Here is a 24,599-nt window from a genome sequence, read left to right on the forward strand (position 1 = left end):
CTTTAACAAAAGAAAACATTTTGAGAAGTCTTGCTTTCTCAAATCCATTGTTTCTTATCCCCTTTTTGTAATACAAAATATTCATCTGTGGCCAGTATAGACACACATAGTCATGTCAGAGACTTTCCATAACGAGCACTTTAAAGATTGCAAGACCCGTCATCTTTGCTATAAGTATTCATCAGATATTAAGAAATGCAAGAATTACAGGATATTCTAAATAGTGGTAGATATGAATTTTGTTTTAATTAAAATAGGTTTTTAAGATACAAGTAGCTAGTAGTCACATGGGAAAATATTTCTTACAACAAATATTTTGTGAATGTAGAACATTAACTTTTCTTCTTCATGTTTATATTTATCACATATCTAAAGTTGCTTACGGTGCCCTAAGTTGAAACTTTGGATCTTCGGATGTAGCTGATGTTTTGATCTATTTTTCCAATGCCAGAATATTTTTAAGTGGTTTGAGAAAGAGGAAGGCATTTGGTGGAGAGGGGAGAAAAAAAACCCAACCAGTTATCTATCTGTATTAGATAGATCCATGTGTTTACACACAGTATACACCACACACACCTCTCTGTAAAAGTGCCTTTTCAAACAAAGAAAGGAAGGTAATTTGTTCATCTAATTTTGTTTTCTTTTGAAATTCAATCCAACCTGGAAGTGGTGTAGGTAAATAATAATAATATTCTTCCTTTTCTCTTCCTGTAGGGTGCTGGAGATCTAGAAGACCCATGGTAGCCTTATAAACCTTCTAAAATGCTTTTGATTCTGAAAATTGGGGGAAAAAACTTTTAATCACAGTTTTCTTCAATACAAGGGAAAAATATTCTTGTGGATTCCCAACGTTTTATGATATGAGCAGAAAATCATTAGCATTTCCCATCATTTGTTCATATTTGTGTTTTCTGATAATTGCCACTTGTAGCATTGCCTGTACTACAGTATTTTTTGCCAACCTCAGGCATACTGGTTACATCTGTATTGAACTTTGGGCCGTAGGAACCAACGGAGTTATTTCACCACAAATAACAAACTCTGTCTGAGGTGCATGGGAATATAGTTAGCTGTACTCTGAAGACACATTACGTTTTTGTTTTGTTTTGTTTTGTTTTTGTTTTTTGTTTTTTTTAGACAAGACACACAACATATAAGCATGTAAGAGTAAAGAATTGTATGGGATGTTCCTTTCTCAGTTCACCAAGTTGGAAGCCTTTTGCAGCTCTGTGGCTTGAAATTTCCTTTGAGCAATTTACTATAGGATATATATTTATTATTAATTGTTATTTAATTTTTTTTCTAATTTTACCTGTATTACCGAACTGGGTTTTCCAATAATGTCCAAATTGTAACGTTGCCTGCTTTTCAAGATAAAGTGTATTTGGCAATAATATTATAAACCCTTACAAATTTTATGCATGTATCTACTACATCCTTCAACTCTCACTAGAAAATCTTTTGAAACCAAATGGATTAATTTATGGCTATTTATAATTTGCTTTGACATCTCACTGCTGCAAATTTTTTTAAATGATGAGATTTGCCTTTATAATGTAAATTGTGATTTTTGTTTTACATGTGGGTTTCTATAGTTTTAATTTTTCAGCTTTTAAGATAAAGTTTTGTGTGTAATTTGGTATAATTTTTAATTGTTTACGTTCTTTTAAAAGCTCAGAATATCACATTGAAATGACTATAAATACATTTAAAATTATCTATTTTAGATCTAAGGAAATATTACAGAGATATTTTCATGGGTTCAGTAACCTTTCATTTTATAACATTGGGCACGGTACAGAGTGGCTGTCACATAAGGTACTTGAAGATTATTATTTTAATTCTATTTTTACAATAACCTTGAATTCTCTTGAGTTTTGCATGTAGTAAATCCAATTAATGCCGAACATGAAGAGTAAAATATTTATCGAAAAGAAGCTATTGGGGTAGGAGAAGCAATGAATGTATCCATTTGTACATGGTTTACATGTTGTGGATGCTCTGTAAACATTTTCCTATATGTTTAAATTGTGTTTCAGCAGGATGTAATTGCCCTTGTGTGTAGTTAAAATGAGTCATCACCTGGTCCTGTGTGAAATGGAATTCATGATATTTTCTGTAACATTTTCCTGAAGCTGTTTCTGGAGAGCCACACGTTTGAATACAGACAGCTTTCCTGATCATTTGATTTATTGTGCACCTGATTTTTTGGTCTAAAAGGAATTACTGCCACAATATATTTTATTTATTCTTTAGATTTTAGCCTTGTAAGTTAAAGTGCTTTACATGATGATGTTTAAAAGCTATCTGTCCCTTTACTGGGTTTGGGGGGTTGTAAAAAGATAGGGAATGAAGAATGCAAAATGGTTTATTGTTCAAACTGTCCACTCTGATCCAACCCTGTACTGATAGTACCTTTCCAGTATGGTATTGTGATGTTTCATACAATGCAGTGAACATAACCAACTTGTTACCTAAATAAAGAATTGATAAAAACAGTGTGACATATTACTATTTGGTATGATTTTTAAAAGTCCAGTTTTGAATGTTACTTTTAAACATTTTACATAATTGGAATATTTTATGTGAAACTTTTCATACAGAACATGTAGAGGAATTAACCAAACTGTGTAGGACATTGCTAATTTAACCGCTTCTTTGCTCTGAAACTATTCTTTATGCCATTTCCGAAAAATCTTTTTCAGGTGGTGGTTAGTGGCCCTTGAAATACAAATAATGTGTGAATTAGCAAAAGAAAAACCTGAACTAGTCTTGACTAATCTGAATTTTCTAGTCCAGCTCTTTTCAAAAATTTTAGTCTTAGGACCTACTTGTGTTCTTCTTTCCATTTATATTTCTAAAGATTAAAGATCTCCGAGAACTTTGCTTTTATGGGTTTTGTTATTTTATATATCGCATTAGAAATGAAAGCCAAGAAATTTTACATACTATTTTAATTCATTAAAAAATGAAACCATTGTCTATTAACATAAATAGCATTGTTTTATGAAAAATATTTTCCAAATTTAAATTTAGTGTGACAGGTAGCACTCATTTTTGTTTTTGTAAACCCTCATGTTGGACTGAACTTTTATACCCTTGCATTCATTTTGTTGCAGTGTGGCTTTTTGTTGGAAGTATATAAAGAATTCTGGCCTCACAGAAATACATTATTTGGTAATGGGGATTTTAATAGCTTCGGGTTATTGTGGATATTCTATTTGATACATGATTAAAACTTTCGATCTGGTAGTTTCTGGAAGGTTAGGTGCAATGTGAAATTCAAAACTTTATCAGTCAACTTTGTACTCTCACATTAAAACGCATTTGATCTATCTTGTTGGAGTTTTGAATGGATGCCCTATTTTGGTATGATTTGGTAACATCATGCATTGTATCTTTGGAAAAATACTGGTTCATTGAATTATGCGGTTCTTTAGAATATTGACACATGATTATGCAGTGTTTAAAATTTTTTTGTTAATATATCCAGTCTCATCAGAAAAAAATCTTTTTGAGTGTTGGGACGCTGTCAAGCTCACAGCAATGGATACAGATTTTTCGAAATTCTAATTTTCATTTGAAAGGTGAGATTTTGTCACTGGCAACAAATATTGTCAGTTGTTTTCTTTGAGTGACAGGCTTACTTCATTTATTTCCAAGAAAATGTCTGCTGAATAACTGTAGTCTGTCAATCATTCTTTTGAGTAGAAGTGGTCTCCATGAAAGTGGCTAGTTGAGCACACAGCTTGCTAGCACAAGTGACAGCCATCCCACTTCTGCATGCTGTAGAAACAGTACTGCCCGTGTCGTCATCTAGGATATTAAAAAGATGTGTATTCAAGGACAGGTGTAATAAAAACTTTTACTGCTTAATCAGGAACACTGTTCACTGAAACTGGCCTTTCTCCCCTTTGAGCGTGGCGTGAAGTTACAGGAGCAGCTAATTAGTTTGTCTTGATTCACAACCAGGTACCTGCAGTTTTACCACTTATTTCTTTTGCACATGTAAGTGTCAGTATGTCGAAAAGAATAATTATTAGGAAATAGTTAATAGTTCTGACTTAATAGACCTCCTTGCAAGGCTCCCTGGCACTCTGCGACTTTCACAATTGTTGCCCTGTCCACTGGGGCGGTGGCATCATGTGTTCATTTATTCCAAACATCACAGTGTTCACAGTAAGTGAACCTTAACGACGTGTTAATCTCACATAAAAATTACTTTGGGGGGGCTCCGAGGAGATGGTGACTGTGGCCACTGTGCTATTTAACAAGATAAGGTGGAATCTTTAATTTGGTATTTTGGCAGGAAACTCCTGTGATAGGTTTCAACTTGGGAAATTCCTATTTTGAGGTCATACTTAAGAGGAGAGTTTGGTTCTCATATTGCATATATTCAGATCACTTTAGGCTTTCAAAATGTCTTCAGTGACTCTAGATTTGTGTCATTTCCAATAAAATCGTTTTGCCACAATTGAGATGTCACATTGCGTTGGCCAGATAAAGATAGGACTTTCTTTTTTTAATGACCATTAAACATATCAGGCTTTGATGCTGAGGTTTTTCTGTTAGATTTTTCAATTTGCTGAACATCCGAGATTTGAGTAACGTTGCCATGGAGGTGTTTTTAAAAAAATAAACTCATGATTTCTGTCCCATGTTTCTTGCCCAATTAGAAGCCTTGGTAATTAAAACACTTACTACTTGAGCTTTTTGTTTTAAATGTGTTAAAAGCAACTGCAGCTCTGAATTCTTAAGTCCTTACGTCAATTTTGTTTTCAGATGTGGGGGATTCATTTGGGTTTTGATATCTTTTCATAGTGCTTGGCAGGCTCTCCGGTCACCTACTAGACACTTGGTCTTCATAAGAAACTAGCAAAATTTATTTATTTATTGTTTTTGAAACCAGCAAAATTTAAAACTAAGATGAGGTTTGCGTATAATGGATCAATCTTCTACGTGAAAAGAGATGGTGCCACCATGCTCTCTGAGGTCTCCCCCCTATCCCCCACGTCGTCAGGCTTCAAAATATCTTTTAATGACCAGTCAAATGGTATCAGCTGGGGAGAGGTGTTTCTATATTGTTAGCCCAACATTTTGAGCCAGAAATTAGACATTTGGCTTATATTCCAAACTAAACTACCTGAAATACTTGATGGAATGAGACCATGCGTAAATAAGTATTTTGATGTTATGAACAGCATTTTTGTTTTCAGACAACAAATTGGTCATCAGAAAACAAATGTGTATGCTTTCTGGATGTGGGAAAGTAGGCAATCAAACCAGAGTTGCTGGAGTTAAACTGGGTTTTTATTCAGCTTCAGTCACAGAAATTAACCGGAACTTGTCTATTGAATTTTCTTTTGCTAGCCAAATCATACTTTCTTGTCTTGAATTTAGATCCCATTTTTCAGTGACTTCTCAAATTCACATTTCCTCTTTAAATTTGCCTTGATTTGTGTTCTGAAGATAATCTGGTTTAACTAATAGAGGGAAGCATTTGATAAAAGGTTTTAGAATACATTTTGTTTTGGGTGGCTGATGTAGTAAAGAATCGTATACTGTGATTTTTTTTTCACGTTAACAATGCACAATGCAGACAATCCATTAAATTTGTAAGATAGCCAAATACTAACGTAATAACCATTATGACGAGAATTTAAGTTATTTCAGAGCAATTTGCAGAGTCAATTGCTCTTGTAAATTGATTCTTAGTGGGCATTATAATGATTTGATTTGCGTTTTCTATGTTCCATTGCTTTAAGATTTTTTTTCTATTCAATTTTGGGAGTTTTTCTGTAAGCTTTAATGAAAGTGCTAAGCAAGTGTTTATTTTTGCCCATTGTTTTGGTTTATATATGTTAACCTTGTGGTCTAGAAGTAAACCAGTGTAGCTACTGCTACAGTTTCTTTTCAGGCTGCGACTGCATTACTTCTGGTTCTCTCTTCTTGCTGGTTTTCCTGGCTGTGTTCTCTTCTCCTCCACCCCTTATCCTGTTTTAGTTTAATTCTACCTGACACACACTTCTATTAACTTAAATACATCATTTCCTGTTCAAACTTAAGTGGTAGCTATGCTCTTCTAGTTGAGGAATGAGGGGTACACGATCTCGGTATTATGAGGTTATCCTCATATTCACAACTCTGGTGTAGCAAAGCCCCATACCTTTCAAATATGGGTGGAATCAAAGTGTTGGGATTTTTCTTCCCCCTTGACTAATAACCCTAGCCTATAATGGCAAGAGTGATTTCTTGAGTAATTTAATCTGTACAACAAATGCATTTTTACATTTCTCATTTTCTTTCTCATCTAATATTTTACATACTACCTCATATCTACCTCTAATGAAAATACTTGGGCATGTATTTGAAGTGAAGAGGACCAGTACAATCCAAGAATTATTCTAATAAAAGGGTCTGATAACCTTCTTGCCCTCTTCTGGGTCATTTTATTTTCATTTGTGCATCTACTATGAGAAGGAGTTTCTGTTTCCTTAAATCTTAAAGACGAGGTGCTATTTATTTTTTCAAAACTCCACAGTGACATGATTCAAGAGGATCGTGGAGTTTATTTTCATAGATTTTGCCTAAGAGTAAGCATCTTCTAAGTCAATGGATATAGTATAAAGTTTATTTTAAATACTCGTATATATTTATTTTTATTTATTTTTTGTTTTTTTAAATACTCATATTTAATACTTGGTATTGAAATTGGTCTTAGGTAGGACTGGCGATCATTACAGAACTTTGATGCTGTTGGAGTGCACTCCTACATTGAGAGTAACTGGATTTTATTCTGGAATTGCAGGTTCTTTAGGAACTGAAAAGCATTTTATGAAGAGTTCGCATTTTAAAATTATATATGACCCCAAAATAAACTAATAGTCTTAAGAATTTTCATGTAGTTCAAATTCACTAAAGTGTTATAATTACAAGGGTACCATTTTTTCAACCTCCAGAGCAATTCTGCTTTTTTCTGTGTTACTTGAGATTCCATCTAAGATTTGATTTAAGGCTTAATGATTTTGAAAAGCTTAAAGACTGGGATCCCTGGGTGGCGCAGTGGTTTGGCGCCTGCCTTTGGCCCAGGGCGTGATCCTGAAGACCTGGGATCGAATCCCACTCGGGCTCCCAGTGCATGGAGCCTGCTTCTCCCTCTGCCTGTGTCTCTGCCTCTCTCTCTCTCTCTCTCTCTCTGTGTGTGTGTGTGTGTGTGACTACCATAAATAAATAAAAATTTATTAAAAAAAAAAAGTTTAAAGACCACTAGCTTCAGAGTATATATACGACTTGGTGAATGAAACTAAACAGCACATACCTTTACAAGGCAGGAAACTCAGAAGAGTGTTGGTTGCACTATGAATGATGTTTACAGGTTTTGGTTTGTTACCCCCAAATATTAAGATTCACCTATTTAGAAGGTGGGAAAGGGGAATGGAGTTGCACCAAGGGTCAGGATCAACCACCACCAGGGGTCAGCCACCTCATTACCCCTTGCCCCACATGTCCACCCACCATGTTTGGTCAGTTTTGATTTTTGTGGGGCGTTAGGGGGTGGTATTATGGGAAGGAAAGGGTGTTATTCTCAGGTCTCAGGTTTGAATTTATCTGCTCACGTTATTACCTCTACATCCCCTCTTCTATAAAACAAGCTAATGGTTAAAAAATAAACTGGTATAATCCTTCGTATGACTGCACCACAATGTATCCCTTTCCCCACTGAGGGATATTTAGATGATATGCAACTTAAAAAAACTGATGGCGGTGGGCACCCTGGCATGTGTCCTTTGAGTACATGTACCAGTGCTTTGCCTAGAAATAAAATTACTACGTTATTAGGTATGCATACCTTCAAGATAATATTGCAAATGCATTATACTAAAGGTCTCTTAGTCTCCACTTCCATGAGAAATGTACAGAAATTCCTATTTCTCTGTCCATTTTCCATAACTTAATGCTGATACTGTTAGATTTTACACTTGTTGGTTAGGTGAACATGAAATAGTATGTCTTAATTTGCATATTTGGTTACCTATGAGGCAAACCTCATTTTCTCTCTCTATGACTATTTGAATTTCCTCTGAAATGATTGCTCGTATCCTTTGCTCATTTTTCTTTTTGGTTTGCCACTTTTTCATTTATTTGTAGTTTTTTTCTAAATAGTCTTGATGCTGATCCTTTGTTTATATGTGTTGCAAAACCTAGCCTTTTTTTATGCTTTGTATATGGGGTCTTTCGTTATTCATAAATCAGTCTTCTGCAGTTTGTACTATTGTCTTTCTTGTTCAAGGAATCCTTGCCATCTCAAGTTCATATATTCTCTCAAAGTATTCATCCTGGGCAGCCCAGTGGCTCAGCGGTTTGGCGCTGCCTTCGGCCCAGGGCGTGATCCTGGAGACCTGGGATTGAGTCCCACGTCGGGCTCCCAGCATGGATCCTGCTTCTCCCTCTGCCTGTCTCTCTCTCTCTCTCTCATAAATAAATATTTTTAAAAAAAATAAAGTATTCATCCTTCCTCCCAAGCACATATATTTAGGATTTTAATCCATCTTGAGTTTACTGGTTTTTACGGTATAGAGGCAGAGATCCAATTTTTTGCATTCCGCTAGCTAATTGTGCCAGCGCAATGCCAGCCCTGTCACATACCAATTCCTTACATATGTGATCCATTTCTCATTTCTCCAGACTCTTCTATTGCCTTTTGTCTAATCCTGTAAAATATCCCACCATTTTAATTAACTGTGGCCTCGTAAATGCTAATACCTGACAGGTAATCATCTAATACCTTCATCTTTCATAACCTTTGTTCCTTTTAATAAAAATGCAATTAATAACCCCCACTCTCTGCTTCTTAGCAGCCTGCATTCATTTTGGCAGCTTGTATTGAAAATTCTTCACCCTACCTGTGAAAATTACTTTGTTTCTGTTGCACATTTACATGTGAAGCTAGTGTGCGCGAAGTGATTGCTCTAAACCCCCTGCCTTCCCCTGTAAGTCTGGCTGAACCGGTAACAGAGCCCTGCCTGCTAATGTTGGATTCCAAGGCAAATGAAAAAGTCTGTGATAGTGATTCTATCTTTATTTAAAATCTGATATGGTTCCTCATGGTTTTCGCATTAGTTTCTTTTAAATCTTGCATTGTATATTTTTCTAGGTTACTGAATTTTTTGGCCCTAAGGCAATTGTATCATTCATGGCACCTTATGCTCCCCTGATAACTGAATTTCTGGGCCGTTGAAGTGACTGTCTTGAGACCACGTTCCTGATTTGAGGCAGATGTTGGCAAGGAGGAATAACTTAGCCTACTAGTTAGTACCCTTTAGCACAAAACAGTTTTTCCTTGGGTGGTTACTGAAAACGCTGGAGAAGCTGGGCTGAGGATCCTCTGCTCCAGCAGCAGCTAGGTGCTATTGGCTTTTCTTCCTTAGGCAGTCAGCCCTCTTAATACTCTAAAAACATAATGTTGAGAGAATCAGCAAGTTCTGCAAGGATATCATTTAACAGCTTTGATCTCCAAAATATATTCCAAAATGTACTTTTTCATATTTTAATTTCTTTGCAATTGAGAAGCATCTTAGGTCAGTGGCATCTACAATTTCATTGGCTAGGCACAGCTGCACCTGCTTGGTAATAGTGATTCATATTTCAGTTCCATGATTGAGCTTTGCATATGGTTGGGGCTACATGTGTTAAGTCTAATGCCGTTTTAAATGTCTTTAAAATGATTACATACGATTTAACATAGAAGCAAAGTTATAGTGTAAGCAAAACAGAAATGACAGGACTTGTAAAAAGTCTGTCTTAAAAACCTGTTACAGGGCACCTGGCTGGCTCAGTCAGTGGAGCATATGACTCTTGACCTTAAGGTCCTGAGTTTAACCCTACATTGGGGTAGAGCCTACTTCAAAAACAAAACCAATTGTATTATAATAAGTATAAAATATCATGAGTGATATTAAAGCATCATTTTATAGTTTCATTTTTTTCTTAAGTATACATTAAAAGTGGTACCAAAAATAATGGAATCTTAAGAGTTGAGGGATGAGGGAACATGATATATAATTTATAGGTAAATAATTATAAAAAACATGCATGGGAATGATAATATTAATTTAGGGCAGTTTATTCAGAAACACTGCAAAGTGTGAGATATTTATTTCCACCCTCCAACCCTCAAAAAACAAAAATGTTAACATGGGTTAAATCTGGGTGATAGGTAAGGGTATCTTATATTCTTTTCTGTAATTTTCTATATGTTTTAATTTTTTATAAAGTTTTGAATTAAAAAATAAAATACATTGGGAAGGGATACCAATTTATAATCCTAACATACAAAATGTCTGTATCTTTTGCTTTCTCTCAAGTGTTGTACATTACCAATCTGGTAGGTAAAATATTGTAATTTATGATTTTTTTATTTAATTCTCAAATTATTTGATTCCTAATGACATTGAACAGTTTTTCTCCTATTTTGGCTAGTTTTTTAATCATCTTTTATTAAAGCCTGTTTGATATGTTGCTTATTATCTACTAATACAGTTATCATTTATTGATTTGTGAGAGCTCTTTATATATTCAGGAAATTAACTATTCTTTCAAATACACCATGACTTACTATTTTATTATTTGTCTTTTTATTTTATTTTATTTTTTATTTGTCTTTTTAAATAAGGATATTGGGGATAGGACTAAGAACAAAGCACATCTAACAATATGGAGATGACCTAATTCCTGAAAAACTACAAACTCAATAACATGGGTTTATTTTCCCCCCCCAAAAAATCGTATGCCACGATACTTTATTTGTGTTTTTTCTTACACAGTAACTTTGTTTTGGTGCCAGTTTTTTACAGTAAGAATAAAGTTTTTCTGCTATGATTGGAGAGGCACAGGTGAGAGCTAAAATGCTCTGAAGAGTATTAGATAGCTCTCTTTGTTCAAAAATATTAAATAATGCTTTTATCCTCCATACGCCATTTGAAATATATAGTGGGATTTATTTTTCATTTTACTTTTTTGAAGAAGTAAAATTTACATACAGTAAACTGCAAAGACCTTAGATGTTTAATTTGATGAGTTTTAAGAAGTGTTGGCTTGGTTATTTATATTCAATAGCATTAGAATTTGGGACACCTGGCTGGCTCAGTCAGAAGAGCATGTGGCTCTTGATCTCAGGGCTGTGAGTTTGGGCCCCACGTTGGCTGTAGAGATTAAAATAAATAAGTAAACTTCAAAAGTTTTAGACTTTTATTATTTTCTTTAACAGTTTGAACCTTCAGTTGTATACTTAGACAATCTTTTCACATTCTGAGTAAGTAAATATTTACATATATTTTTATTTATGACTTTGGTTTTTTTATTATAAATATGTAATACTAGTCAAACTTACTTTGGGGTATTACACCATGGTGAAAATCTAGTATATTTTCCATTATCCCCATATACCAGCTAATACATAAGCCAGTCTTTTCTTATTTATTTGAAAATGCCCTTTTACTATATGTTCTAGTATTCGCTTGTGTTTTTATGGGCATTCTATTTCATTGCTTTGTATTATGTATCACTGTGTCATCCTTAGTATCATAGTTTTATTATATGTTTTATTATCTGGTAGGGAAAATGCTCCCTTATTACTCTTAGAAAAATCTAATGCTTATTCCTCCAAATGAACTTTTGAATATTTTGGCCAAGATTTCCCTGCCAAATAAAAATCTTGTTAGTGTTGAATTGTTTTATGCTTAGATTAATTGGAGGGAGGGGTCATTGGTATCTTTAACAGATAAGAGCTCCAAACCAGGAAAATGCTGTATCTTACTATTTATATGAGTGTTTTTATGCCCCCCAGTAAAGTTTTATAGTTTTCTCTATATGCATGATGCATTTCTTCAGTTAAGTCCTTATTATTTTATATTTCTTATTGCTGTTATGAATAAACCATTCTCCCCCAATATATTTTTAATTCATACATTCTTTGTAGGGAAGGACTTAATTACTTACAACAAAATCATTTCAATTTCTATCATTTCCACCAGATGGCAGTCTCGGGCATGTCCATTTGTAAAGCCGCCGAGGGCTCTGGTGACAAGAAGGGCAGTGGCTGCAGACCTTCCAAGCCCCTAAAAGTACAAGGACATGAAGGTTTTTGGTTTTTTTTTAACCTGAAAGAAAAATGAACCCAACATTATCTAATTGTGTTATTTATACTGCTATTAACCTGTAATCTTAAAGTCCGTTAGCAGAGGCAGAGAAAAACTTTCACTGCACTTTTCAAAATTGCATATTCTCTGTCCCTGTGATAAACACCTGTGTCTTTGGGGAAATATTTTGATTTTATTCCAGGGATTCTCATGGTTAGAGGCAGACTTTAATCTGTCATGATTGTTTCCCTTCTCCTAAAAGCACCATTTAAATGAGAAGTTACTAGGTTCCTAAATGTTCATGTAAGAACATCTTTCTTTGATTCTGGTATTTGTGATGTCCAGATCTCTTCTGAAATGAGGGTCAGTGTTTATAGTCAACAGAAAGGAAAGTAAGTTTGTAACCAGCTTGTTCTACATGAATACAAATTTTAATAACTCCCTTAGATTAGACACTTTTTAAACTAGTTTAAATCACCTCAGAGACTTGTGTTTAAGAATATAGAAGGTAGTGGATATCTTGGTCACACAAGACACCAGCTCAGGTATTTTCTGGAAAATACTTTCGCAGTGGCCAAAAAACTGTACTTTTGAATGACATATCACCTAAGCAAACTCCCCTCTTGTGCCTTTTCTTATAATTCCATTTGTTAACTTTTATATAACAGTAGTAAATGACTGGAACTATACAGTAACTATGTACATTCCCTCTCTGAGAGATTGTCCACTCCCAGACCGAAAGCTGCAAAAAAGAATGATAAATAACCCATGTTCGGTCCTTGAGCACAAAGGCTGCCAAATTTAATTCTTGCTTTTCCAAAGAACTGCTATAAATATTCTAGGAAATAATAAAGCAAAATTTTGAAAGACAGCAGATTATTTCTTTTAGGGAGACCATGGAAAAGTTTGATGTTTTGGTCTCTGGATAATTCTGTGATGTAGTATGTGGAGTCACGGATATCTTGAGTGTATTCCATGGATTTATTCATGTTTTGCATGATCTCTGAGAGTGAATATTGAAATAAGGCTTATGGCAATCTCAGCTATGTAGTAGGTATTTCTAGAGCTTGCATGTAATGTACTAAGACCTGCCTTTAAGACAAAATTGGAATTGGTTAGAATTAGGTTTATACCATACCACACATTTCCAGATCGTTAGGGGTAACCTAAATTATATCAATAAAACTGTAAGTTAAATGTACCTGGAAGATTGGCCATGTAAAATTGTCTTTGAAAAGGAAGGAATTCCCTTCTAATAACCCACGTTTGTATTGTATGTATGATTTTTTTAGGGATTTTTGCATTTTCAGGGTGGAACATGCATGAATATAGCAGGTAAGATGGAATATTCCCCATTACAGCATTATACTGTACTAGGCTAGACTAGAGAAGTAGACCATGAAAAATTTATATGATGCTAATTGCTTTAACTCTAGGGGTGAATGGGAGGGAGGCAAAATAGATTACATTTTCTAGACTGATTTCACATCAAAAAACAGCACACACATTTCAGTTGTATCTCAGTAAAACTAGAGGAACACACATGAATGTTTGTCCATTTGAGAGATAAAAGTGGCCAAAAAAAGCAAATTCTGAATGATTTGTAGTTTATGTCCTCAAAAGTTTTAACATAGTAGCTCTGAAGAATTGTCATTTGTGTGCTCTTGAAAAACAGAGTAATAAATTTTGTAGCTGGTCAGATCTTTATATATTTATGGAATTTCAAAGTTGGAAAAAAACATTTAGCAGCTTCTCATCTGACCCTCCAGGAACCAAAATCTACTTTCATTTTGGGCAGCTCTCCTGGTCCCCAGTTGGTGGTTTCCTCCCTTCGTTTGTCGTATTAGCTCAAGACCAAACATTTAACAGCAGCTACTGTGATGACTCCCAGCCTTTACTCTTTTCTATCACCAGTTCACTCATCATATGTCATGGCTTCTGTTGTCTTTACCATTCAAGACCCTTTTGTGCAAATGCTCTAGTTTTCTGTGTCTTTTCTGAAAGTGCTCAACCCAGAGCTAACATTTAAAAGTAGCAGAGCTGTCATTCCTTTGTTGTAAATACTCTTCATCTATTTAGCACCCAAATGATGGACTAGCTTTTCTGACACTCACATGATACTGTGTGAGTCTTCAAAGGTTAATGATTTTTACTGCTGTTAAGCAATTTCCCCTCATCCCACACTTGTGTAGTTGGTGTTTTGTTTATTAGCCTACATTGCAGGACCTACATTTATTAAGTTTTCTTTTGTTTGATTCATTAACCTTTTTAGATGTTTTTGGATTCATGTAAGATCAATTTGCTATCTTTTTCTGATCACTCCAAAATTTCATATGTAAACCTTGTACATTGAATGAAACAAGTCTGAGGATAATGATCTATCATAGGCCTCCAAAACTTTGCAGTCAGATACAGGTTGGCCGAGGGATCAATCAACACCCGTTAGTAAGGATGTAGTGATTTGCTGCAGTCCATATCTCTCCAAGGTTACAGAGGATATTGTTGGAGTTTACATTCCTTGCAGAAGTCCTGCATTTCCCAAATGTTAGTCAAATAACTGCCCCTAAAAGTTTGGAGTCACACCTGTTGATTCAGAGTGAGTGATGGTCTCTCCTAAAGAATTAGAAAACGCTAGAAGGATCTATTCTGGGGTCTTCCCTGATATCAGTATCAAGTTGCCATCATTTTGTGCCTGTCCTCAAAATTGGAATGACCTTTTCTCTTTTTGATGTTGTGGCTGGTCCCTCCCTAGTCCACACTTGTCTCAAATGTAAACAGTGGGCTGCTCAGAAATATTCTTAGATTTTCAGTATCATTTTATTTTCTGTCAGCATAGAAGAGGAAATGAAGTTCATATTGGCCTTATCCCTTGTGTATAACTTGGCTAATTTACATCTTTACCTTGACCCCATTCCTATACATACCTGCAGATTTCTGGTGGTGGTTTTGCTTAAGGTGTTTCTTGCATCACTTACACATTTTTGGAATTTTGGACTTGTTACATTTCTTCCTGTGAAAACTGCTGGTTTCCTGTTTTTGTTTATTTGGTAATCTTACTGTTTTTAGGTACATCTCCCTTTTCATCCTGTATGTGTGTGATTCTTAAAAAGTATTTTCAAAAATAACCCCGATATGTTTTTAAAAAAACAAAAAACAAAACTCTTAACGAGGCTGAGAGCCTGAGTGAGGTCAGGTGCAGCATGTAGCTGGAAGATGGGATGGAGCCAAACAGTGCAGTGTCCAAAGGGATGCAATTCACATTTCAAGCCATGGGGACAAGATGCAGGAAAGTGTTCTCAGTATATAAAATTAGTACAGTTAAATTGCAACCAATATCTGACAGGTGGAAGTAAAGTGACTGTCCAGCAGCAGCCCTGGCTGGAATGTTACATTCGCTTTGGGAAAGGAGAACAGCATAGCTTTCTTCTTTACATTCTTCCCTACCTGTATTATATCCTCTTTCCCCCCAAAAAACAAAAACAACAACAACAACAAAACAACAGCTGGAGTATAACAGAGGAACTCAGCTCCATGCAGGTGATTGTAAAGGACTAGCTGTGACTCACTAGGCTTTAGTTCAGCCCTCCTGGAAGATCCCTTCTGGGGCACACTCTGTAGCAAGTGCCTTTTATCTCTTTTCTTGACTTCCTCCATGACCAGGGCTGCAAAAATAAACTGATGGGAAGGAGGAGAATGACCCACATGTAGACAGCTTTGTAAATCTCTGCAGCTATACTTACCATATATACTGTTGATAGTGTATTTGTGTGCATTTATGTATGTATACTATACTTCAATAAAAATATTTGTTTTTAAAAAAAGGGAACCTTGGCTGATACAATAAACTTTATATATATTTGTATTCATAGGAAGTTTTTGTCTTTTAATGGAACACAAAAATAGTTGAGTAGATGGGTCAGATTATGCTTTGGATAGTATGAACTAAAGTACATTTTATGAAAAACTCACTTTCAGGGCAGTGGGGAGAAAGGGGAGCCTTAAAAAGATAAGCGGCGTTTTAATCAGGGTAAGCAAAACTGCTGCAATAAACAGAACCAAACCTGTAATGTTTCAAACACTAGAAGTTCATTTCTTACTTGTGTGTTTACCAGAGTGGGTGTTCCAGATAAGTGTGCTGCTCTCTCCCACGTGGTGATTGAAGTCTGAGACTGTTTCCATCTTGTGGCTACATCATCCCCCAGGGCCTTGTTGTCATCTGTATCCAATGAGAAGGGGAAAGTGAGCAAGGAAAAGGTTCCCCTACTTCTTAAAAGTCTCACTACATTTGAGGAATTGAAATCATAGAAGACATATTCTCTGACCACAGTGGAATCAACCTAGAAGTCAGTAACAAAAGAGCAACACACTTCTAAATAATCCATGTGCCAAAGAAGAAGTTAATAAGAAAAACTAGAAAATATCTTGAGCAGATCGAAAATGAAAATCACAGCATACCAAAATTTGGGGGCTGCAGCTAAGGCAATATTTAGTGGGAAATGCATAGCTTTAATCCCTTATATGAGAAAGAATGTAAGGTCTCTAATTAAATTTTCAACCTAAGCAGTGAGTACAAGTGTGAGGAAGGAAGGAAGGGTAGGGTAAGAACTGAAAGTGATGAAATAGAAATCAAAAAATAGCAAAATCAAATTAAAAGCTACTCTTGAAAATATCAATAAAAGTGATAACTTCTAATCAGAAAACAAATTGTCAGTATGAGAAATGAACAGAACACCTTACCACAGATCCTACAGACTTTTATAAAAAGGAATATTGGAAAAAAATTTATCCCTATGAAATCAACAACTTAGGAAACATTTGAAAACCATTGTAATTCAACACTGGGAGGGGGTATGAAAAAGAAAACCATTATCTTATTACATTCAGAAAAAACGTTTGACAAAATACAGAACCTATTTATGGTTGGAATTCTCAGCAAAGCACAAATAGGGAAGTTGCTCAATCTGACAAACGGTAACTAAGTAACACCTAAACCTAAAATCTTTAATAGTAAAAGACTGATACTTTCCCTCTGATATGCTGAACAAGGCAAGAATGTCTGGTGTTCCAGGTGCCTGGAGGTTTAAGCCAGGGCAACAAGACAGAAAGGAAATTAAAAGCATACAGATTGGGAAATTGAAAAACAAAATTGTAAAGAAAGACACATAAAACTATCCATTTGAATACGGGATGATTGTGTAAGTAGAAAATGATAAGGAATCTATAAAACAACTAATAAGCTTAGCAAGGTCACAGGATACAGGGTCAATGTACTAGAATATCTGTTTTTATATACTGGAACAAGCAATTAAAAATTGAAATAAAAAAATTAAAACAAAAAAAATTGAAATGAAAAAAAATTTACAATAGCATCAAAAAACCATGAGAGGCGCCTGACTGACTCAGTTAATGGAACATGGGGCTCTTGATCTTGGATTTGTGAGTTCAAACCCCACATTGGGCATAGAGCTTACTTAAAAACAAACTCTTCAGGAGACACTGTTAAGAAAAGGCAAGCCTGGGGCAAAACATAACTGATAAAAGACTCATGTTTATAATAGACAAATTTTTTAAACAGGGAGGATATTGAAAACCTGAGCATTATACCAAGGAAGATAGAACAAATGACTGACTAGTAAGCACGAATGCACGAAGTTATTAGTCACTAAGGAAATGAACATTGTAATACCAGTACAACTCACTAGGATAAAGTTACAAAGACCAGCATCGCCAATTGTCCTCAATAATGTGGAACCGAGAGAATGCTCACACATTGCCCATGGGAAGGGAAAAAGGTCCAACCACTTTAGAAAACAATTTGGCATGTTATCTTTTTTTTTTTTAAGATTTTTTTTTTTTTTTTTTTTTTTTTTTTAGAGAGCTCAAGCAGGGGGAGCAGCAGAGGGAGAAGGAGAAGCAAGCTCCCCTTTGAGCAGGGAGCCCAATGCGGGGCTCTATCCCAGGACCCCCGGGATCATGACCTGAGCCAAAGGCAGACATGTAACCTACTCAATCACCCAGGCACCCCTGGCACATTATTTTAGTTAGTATTAGTATAGCTTCATAGTAATTCTCGCAATCAGGTAGTAGGAATCTTCCAGTATAATCCTCCTTTATCAGAGTTGCTCTGACTGTTCTGGTTCAAACATTCCTTTTTTTTTTTTTTTTTTTTTTTTTTTTTTTTAATTTTTTTTTTTTTTATTTTTTTTATTTATGATAGTCACACAGAGAGAGAGAGAGGCAGAGACACAGGCGGAGGGAGAAGCAGGCTCCATGCACCGGGAGCCTGATGTGGGATTCGATCCCGGGTCTCCAGGATCGCGCCCTGGGCCAAAGGCAGGCGCCAAACCGCTGCGCCACCCAGGGATCCCCTGGTTCAAACATTCCAACAAACCCACCTCCCTTATAAGCTTTAATACTATACTAACCTTATGACCAGCAATTCCTCAATATTTACCCAAGAAAAGTGAAAACATATGTCCACATGAAAATCTGTACAGAAATGTTTGTAGGAGCTTCATTTATAATAGTCCAAAATTAGAAACACCCCCAAATTCCTTCAACTGGTGTAAAAGATAAACTATATCCATACTAATGAATGCTGTTTCACAGTAAAAAGGGATAAACTACTAATTCACGCAACAATATGGCCTTATGCGGAATGAAAGAAGACACAAAAGATACATCTGATACGATCCCATCCATCTGATGTTCAAGAAAGGCAGAATTCTAGTGACAACATATCAGTTGTTGCCAGGTCTGGGGATTGACAGCAGAGGGGTGTAGAGAGCTTTCTGGAATGATGGAATGCTTCACTCTCATGAGTGTGGTGGTCATCACATAGCTATACATTTGTCAGATTTCATCAAATTATACATCTGAAAGTGGTAAGTATGTATTCAATACCCCGTTAATCTGACTACAAGAAAAATGTGTTAATGTAGATTTGGGTTTGTGGGTATTCACTGTAAAATTTTTTCAAATCTGATTTATGTTTCATAATTTCCATTTTAACATATTTCAAAAGATATGAACTTGAGATAAAAATCACCAGAGAAGAATACTCCAAATTTTATGGCCTGAGTTCTTTTTCACAGGGGCCCCTCTTTGTGACCTGCTTAGGGTAAGTAGCAACAGGAACTTACTATTTATTTATTTATATAGTAGCTATATGTATATAAGAATGTACTTACTATCTGATTATTACTTAGTGGTTCTCTTAAGCTGCTATGGGGATGAGGGTAAGGTTGGAGTGAGGAGGAAGCTTTGCTAAGTAATCCATTCATATGGGCTGAATTATGTGATATCAAAAAATAGGAATTGGTCAAGGCCATTTTGTTACATAATCCTATCTGCTGGCTCCCCCAGCAACCAGGAAAACTTATTTGTAGAACATAGCTTTAAAATGTTATAGAGGCACCTGGCTGGCTCAGTCAGTGGGACATTTTGGTCTTGATCTCTGGGTCATGAGTTCAAGCCCCATGTTGGGCATAGGGTTTGCACTAAAAAATAATAACATAAAATAAAATATTATAAAAGTAATTAAAATTGTATTGAAATCCAGCTATAGAAGATGCCCATGGTTGATTTTTCTCTCTTCAAGAGCCATGGCTTTGTAACATTTTAAAGCAGTCCCTTCATTGCCAAAACCAAAACCCCTTTCATTTACTACTTATAAAAAGTAGAGTGCCTCCACTGTAATTACGACTTTCATTTTTGATGTCTCTTCATGCTTAGGAGAGTGGAAATCTACCTTTTAAGCAAAGACCATTGCCTTACAGATACAAAGGTGTTAGCATTCATTGAAGCTTTTGGAGTGATAACTTTTTTTGTAATGACCTCTTAACTTATTTAGTTGTTTGTCTTTATTCGATAGGTCTAGGGTTGACAAATTTTGTAAAGGGCCAGAGAGTAAATATTTTAGGCTTTGAGAGCCACATCGTCTCTGTCTCTCAGCTCCTCTGCTATGGCAAGCCGCCACAGATAACACACAAATGAAAGCATTTCATTCATTATAAAATTTTATTTACAGACATGTATTGGGCTGAATTTGATCTGGGACAAAGTTCGCTGACCCTGGCTATAGATGATAAATACACCCCAAAACAAATCTGCTACCTGCTGTGACGAAGAGTTTGTAGAGTCAGGTAACCCAGGTACTTCTATAAAGAAAACTAATATTGATATGATAACAGTGAGGTTTAGGAAATGCTACTCCAAAATATGGCAGCTGGGCATATTGCATATTCCAAGCTGGAAGAATTTGAGAAATAACATGTTCAGGAAGGACTTTCTGACCCTCCTCTGAAGCAGCTCATAAAACCCCTCTGTGACAAGATGCCCACCTGGCTCAGTTGGTTGGGTATGCAGCTCTTGATCTTGGGATGGTAAGTTAAGCCCCATGTTGGGTATAGAGATTCTAAAAAAGTAAAGTAGGACCCTCTCATGAGGGGCACCTGGGGTGGCTCAGTCAGTCAAGCATCTGCCTTTAGCTCAGGTCATGATCTCAGAGTCCTAGGATAGAGCCCCACGTTGGGCTCCCTGTTCCCTGGAGAGTCTGCTTGTCCCCCTCCTCCTCCCAACTCTTGATCTTGGGATTATGAGTTTTTTACATTTAAAAAAAACGAAAAATTAATATTTCTTACTTGGAATAATTGAAGATATAAAATTATTCCCAATCAGATCATTCTTGTTTTGTGAAGAATAACTTGAACCATTCCCTTTAGTTCTATAAATGTAGTGAGTAGACTCTATTGTTCTGGTACTTCATGCTTACTAGCAATTATTATAACGTTAACAGTAACTTGTATCAGTGACATAGGCCTCACCATGTTCGGCTCTTTATTGAGGAGGGAGCTGACCAATCTTTACAAGAGGAGCCTCTTAACATTGGTAGGTAGCTTGTATATGCTATTTAATTAAATGTTTAATTGAGTTTTATTTAAATTTATCTAAAATAAATTTTAAAATTTAAATGTATTTTGCTTAATCTTCATGACAACCCTGAAGTAAGTGTAACAGGTGAAAGAGCTGAGGTCCAGCCAAGGAGGTTGAATAATTGACCCAGGACCATGGATGGAAGTTTATAAGTTGCTGATCTGGAATTTAAACTGGTCCCAAGATTTTGCCATGTCACCATGCCAAATGGAGGTGAATTACATGAAATTGTAACCCCACCAGCAAGAACAGTGAAGGGCACTGGGCTGTGCCACTAAAGCAGGTGGTGGTGAGCAAGTCATATGGTTGTTGGGCATTTTTGTTTCATCTCCTATAAACAGAAGAGATTGATAATCAATGGTTCCCCCAAACCAGAACTTGAATCCAAGTTTCTACTTGTCCATCACAAAATTAGAAAAACAAGGACAGTATAGTTCTCCCTTGAAGCTACAATTTACCTACTTAAAGAATTTTCCTGTCATCTAAGATTTGTGTTTTTACATGTTTTGGCATTACAGTGTCCTTCATATAATAAGATACTGGGAGTAGACTATTTTTTAATATCCTTATTGAACAAAGTGAAATGTTGGTGTTGTATTTTTGGTTCTCCCCATCTTAGGGGGGCGGATTTTTTTTGCCCATAAAATCCCAAAGTTTGGAAATCATTGTTCTAATTATACACAAACTAGCAGGGTGAATATTTGTTGTTAGGATTTTATTAGGGCTACAGATTTTTTTTTCATTAAAACTTTTTTTTTCAGTTTGAAAATTCTGGTCTAGGGGCACCTGGGTGGTTCAGTGGTTGAGCTTCTGCCTTTGGCTCAGGTCGTGATCTCGGTGTCTTGGGATCAAGTCCCACCATCGGGCTCCCTTCAGGGAGCCTGCTTCTCCCTCTGTCTATGTCTCTGCCTCTCTCTATGTGTCTCTCATGAATAAATAAATAAAATATTTTTAAAAAGAAAAAAGAAAAATCTGCTATATGTAAAGCCTGTTATAGAAAGAAAGCTAATACTTCAGACAGAGCAAAGACTAGAGGAGTATTCATTAGGTCATACAAAAGGCCCTTTAAAGAGATTAGGGATATGTTGTGCAGATCCTCTCAAACCTGGATTTGAATTAATTACCCTCATATAAAATTTGGGAGATTCTACATATTAATGCAGATTTTCAGCTTCTTTGGAAATTAGATCTGTCAATCTCAGTTCTTCATTGTTGCTGTAGCTGAGTGTCCACTCCCCCTGTAGTCTGGGGAGGAGCCTTCTCATCTGCCACCACCCTGCTGTTACCCGGTCATCCATGTGTGTCATTTCAGTCTGGCAGGCTTTGGCCTTTGAAACCTTTTGCAGTGTGGTCCAGGTACCACTGCACTGGCCTCACCTAGGAGGTGCTTAGAAATGCAGCACTAAATCAGAACTGCATTTTAACAAGATCTACAGAAGATTTGTATGCAGATTAAAGTCTGCCCAGCCTTACCCAAGATGATCCCAGCAAGATTCTGAACGTTGATCATTGGCAAAGCCCTGGCCTGCTCACTGTGGTGACAGGTACAGCGCTCAGCCATCAGAATGGAAAGGCCAAATAAAATCACATATTAAAATAGCCGTAATTATGAGGATGAATATACAAATGAGTAAGGAGTTCTGGGAGGGCTAGTTGAGTGTCCACTGGAGTTATATTGGTGGGGGATGGCAGATGGAGCAGGGCCTCAGGAGAGGTGGGAACAAGTGTCCAGAACAAGGTGTTCATAGACTTCGGTGGTGAAACAGTAAACATCACTGGTTGACTTGAGCAGAGAGCCTGATTTGGAGATATTCAGGGAGAAATAAGATTAGAACATAGTGTGGGCATGGACTGAAGCTTAGACTTCTAAGCCAAGATATGTGGACTTTGTCTTCTTTATCGTGAGAAGCCACTGAAGGCTACAGAGGCTCAATATAAGTGTTATTGAGAAGATCAGTGACCTGACAGATTGTTAGGGTCAGTGGGCTTTACTTTATAGGGACATATTCCCAATGGGTTTATCTATATGGCTACCTTTGGGTAAAGCCATTTCCTTAAAGTATGACATATTTTGTGTCTTTTCTACCTATACTGACACTCTGTCCCCTGATATATGTTCCCAGAGACCCTGATCCAGCTGAATGTTTCCTGGCTTTAAGTCAGACCTTGCTAAGACTGTCCATTAAAGGTCAGGAACCCATAGAGCTCCACCCATCCCCAGAATACTGGGTTTGGCCTGGGAGTTGAGGGATCACTCAATATCCAACAACCACATTTCCCCAGCTTTAAATTGCAGAGAATGGCGTTTGTGTCCTAGTGAAGTTCTAATACACAGTGTTCTCAGATGACTGTAGCTGTTGATTCGTGCTCTTTGATTTTGGAGCAAGACCATTTGTGGCAGTACAGTGTCTACCAGTGTTGATAATTACAAGTTTTCTGGAGCAGCTCTGTGTGTCTGAATTTGAAGTATTTGTCACAGGGTAGGTAACTTTGGTGTTTAACTGTTGGGTGACCTTTTTCAACAGAACTTTGTTAAAGACCAGATATTATGTGTCATTATTTCTTTTGTGATTCTGGACTTTTTTTTTTTTTTTTGAGAACAGTCTTTAAGCAGTAAAGAATTGAGACACCCTCAGGTTCAAACACTTTATAAATCAGCCCATTACACTGTGGATCCAATTACATGGTTGGCCAATGATGTCACATAAGGACATGATTATGCTTTTTTTGTTTGTGTGTATGTTGTTTTGTTTTTTAATGTCTGGAGGATAGGCCACCAGGAAGGCACAGTGGTGAAGTGTTACTATTAATAGCAGTTGCTCTGGATTGACAATGGCCACGGAAATCCCTCAACTATGATTGTCACAAATTTGGGCCTGAGTTACATAGAGATGTGTGCCATTCATCAGGCCGAAGTACTAGCTCCAGGCTGCACCTGGTGCATAAGTGGCTGTTGGGAATACAAATTAAACATTGATGCAGCTCAACAACAAAAAATTGAATAACCTAATTAGATAAGGGGCAAAGGACTTGGACAGACATTTCTCCAAAGATGATATGCAAATGCTGGCAAGAATGGGAAAGATGAGCAGTAATCATCAGAAAAATATAAATCAAAACCACAATAAAACATCACATCCACATCCATCAGGATGGCTACTATAAAAACAAACCAAAACAGAAAATTGGCAGTGCCAGCGAGGATATGGAGGAACCAGAACCCTTGTGCTGTATTGGTGAGATTGTTTAACAGCACAACCGCTATGGAAAGCATTATGGAGTTTCCTCATAAAGCTAAAACTGTGGGCAGCCCGGGTTGGCTCAGCAGTTTGGCGCCGCCTTCAGCCCAGGGTGTGATCCTGGGGACCTGGGATCAAGTCCCATGCTGGGCTCCCTGCATGGAGCCTGCTTCTCCCTGTGTCTGTATCTCTGCCTCTCTCTCTGTGTCTCATGAATGAATAAATCTTTTTTTAAAAAAAGTTAAAACTGAATTCCCATATGATTTAACAATCCCACATCTGGATACAT

At 36.4% G+C, this 24,599-nt stretch overlaps 1 protein-coding gene across 2 annotated transcripts in view; it reads left to right on the forward strand.

The window, feature by feature from the left end:
• PPM1B (protein phosphatase, Mg2+/Mn2+ dependent 1B) overlaps positions 1-15,999 on the forward strand; it is a 93,306-nt gene extending 77,307 nt beyond the window's left edge. Inside the window, exons 6-7 of one of the 2 annotated variants that reach the window (XM_041754608.1) lie at positions 11,267-11,311; positions 12,033-15,999. In XM_041754608.1, the coding sequence (XP_041610542.1) occupies positions 11,267-11,311 (45 nt within the window). In that variant the 3' untranslated portion in view covers positions 12,033-15,999. Of the gene's footprint in view, positions 1-714; positions 2,499-11,266; positions 11,312-12,032 lie in introns of those variants that run through there. The other variant, XM_041754610.1, reaches the window with a different exon arrangement.
• The last annotated feature ends 8,600 nt before the right edge of the window (positions 16,000-24,599 follow it).

This window comes from Vulpes lagopus, chromosome 5 (assembly GCF_018345385.1).
Source record: "Vulpes lagopus strain Blue_001 chromosome 5, ASM1834538v1, whole genome shotgun sequence".
In the NCBI taxonomy this organism is placed as follows: domain Eukaryota; kingdom Metazoa; phylum Chordata; class Mammalia; order Carnivora; family Canidae; genus Vulpes; species Vulpes lagopus.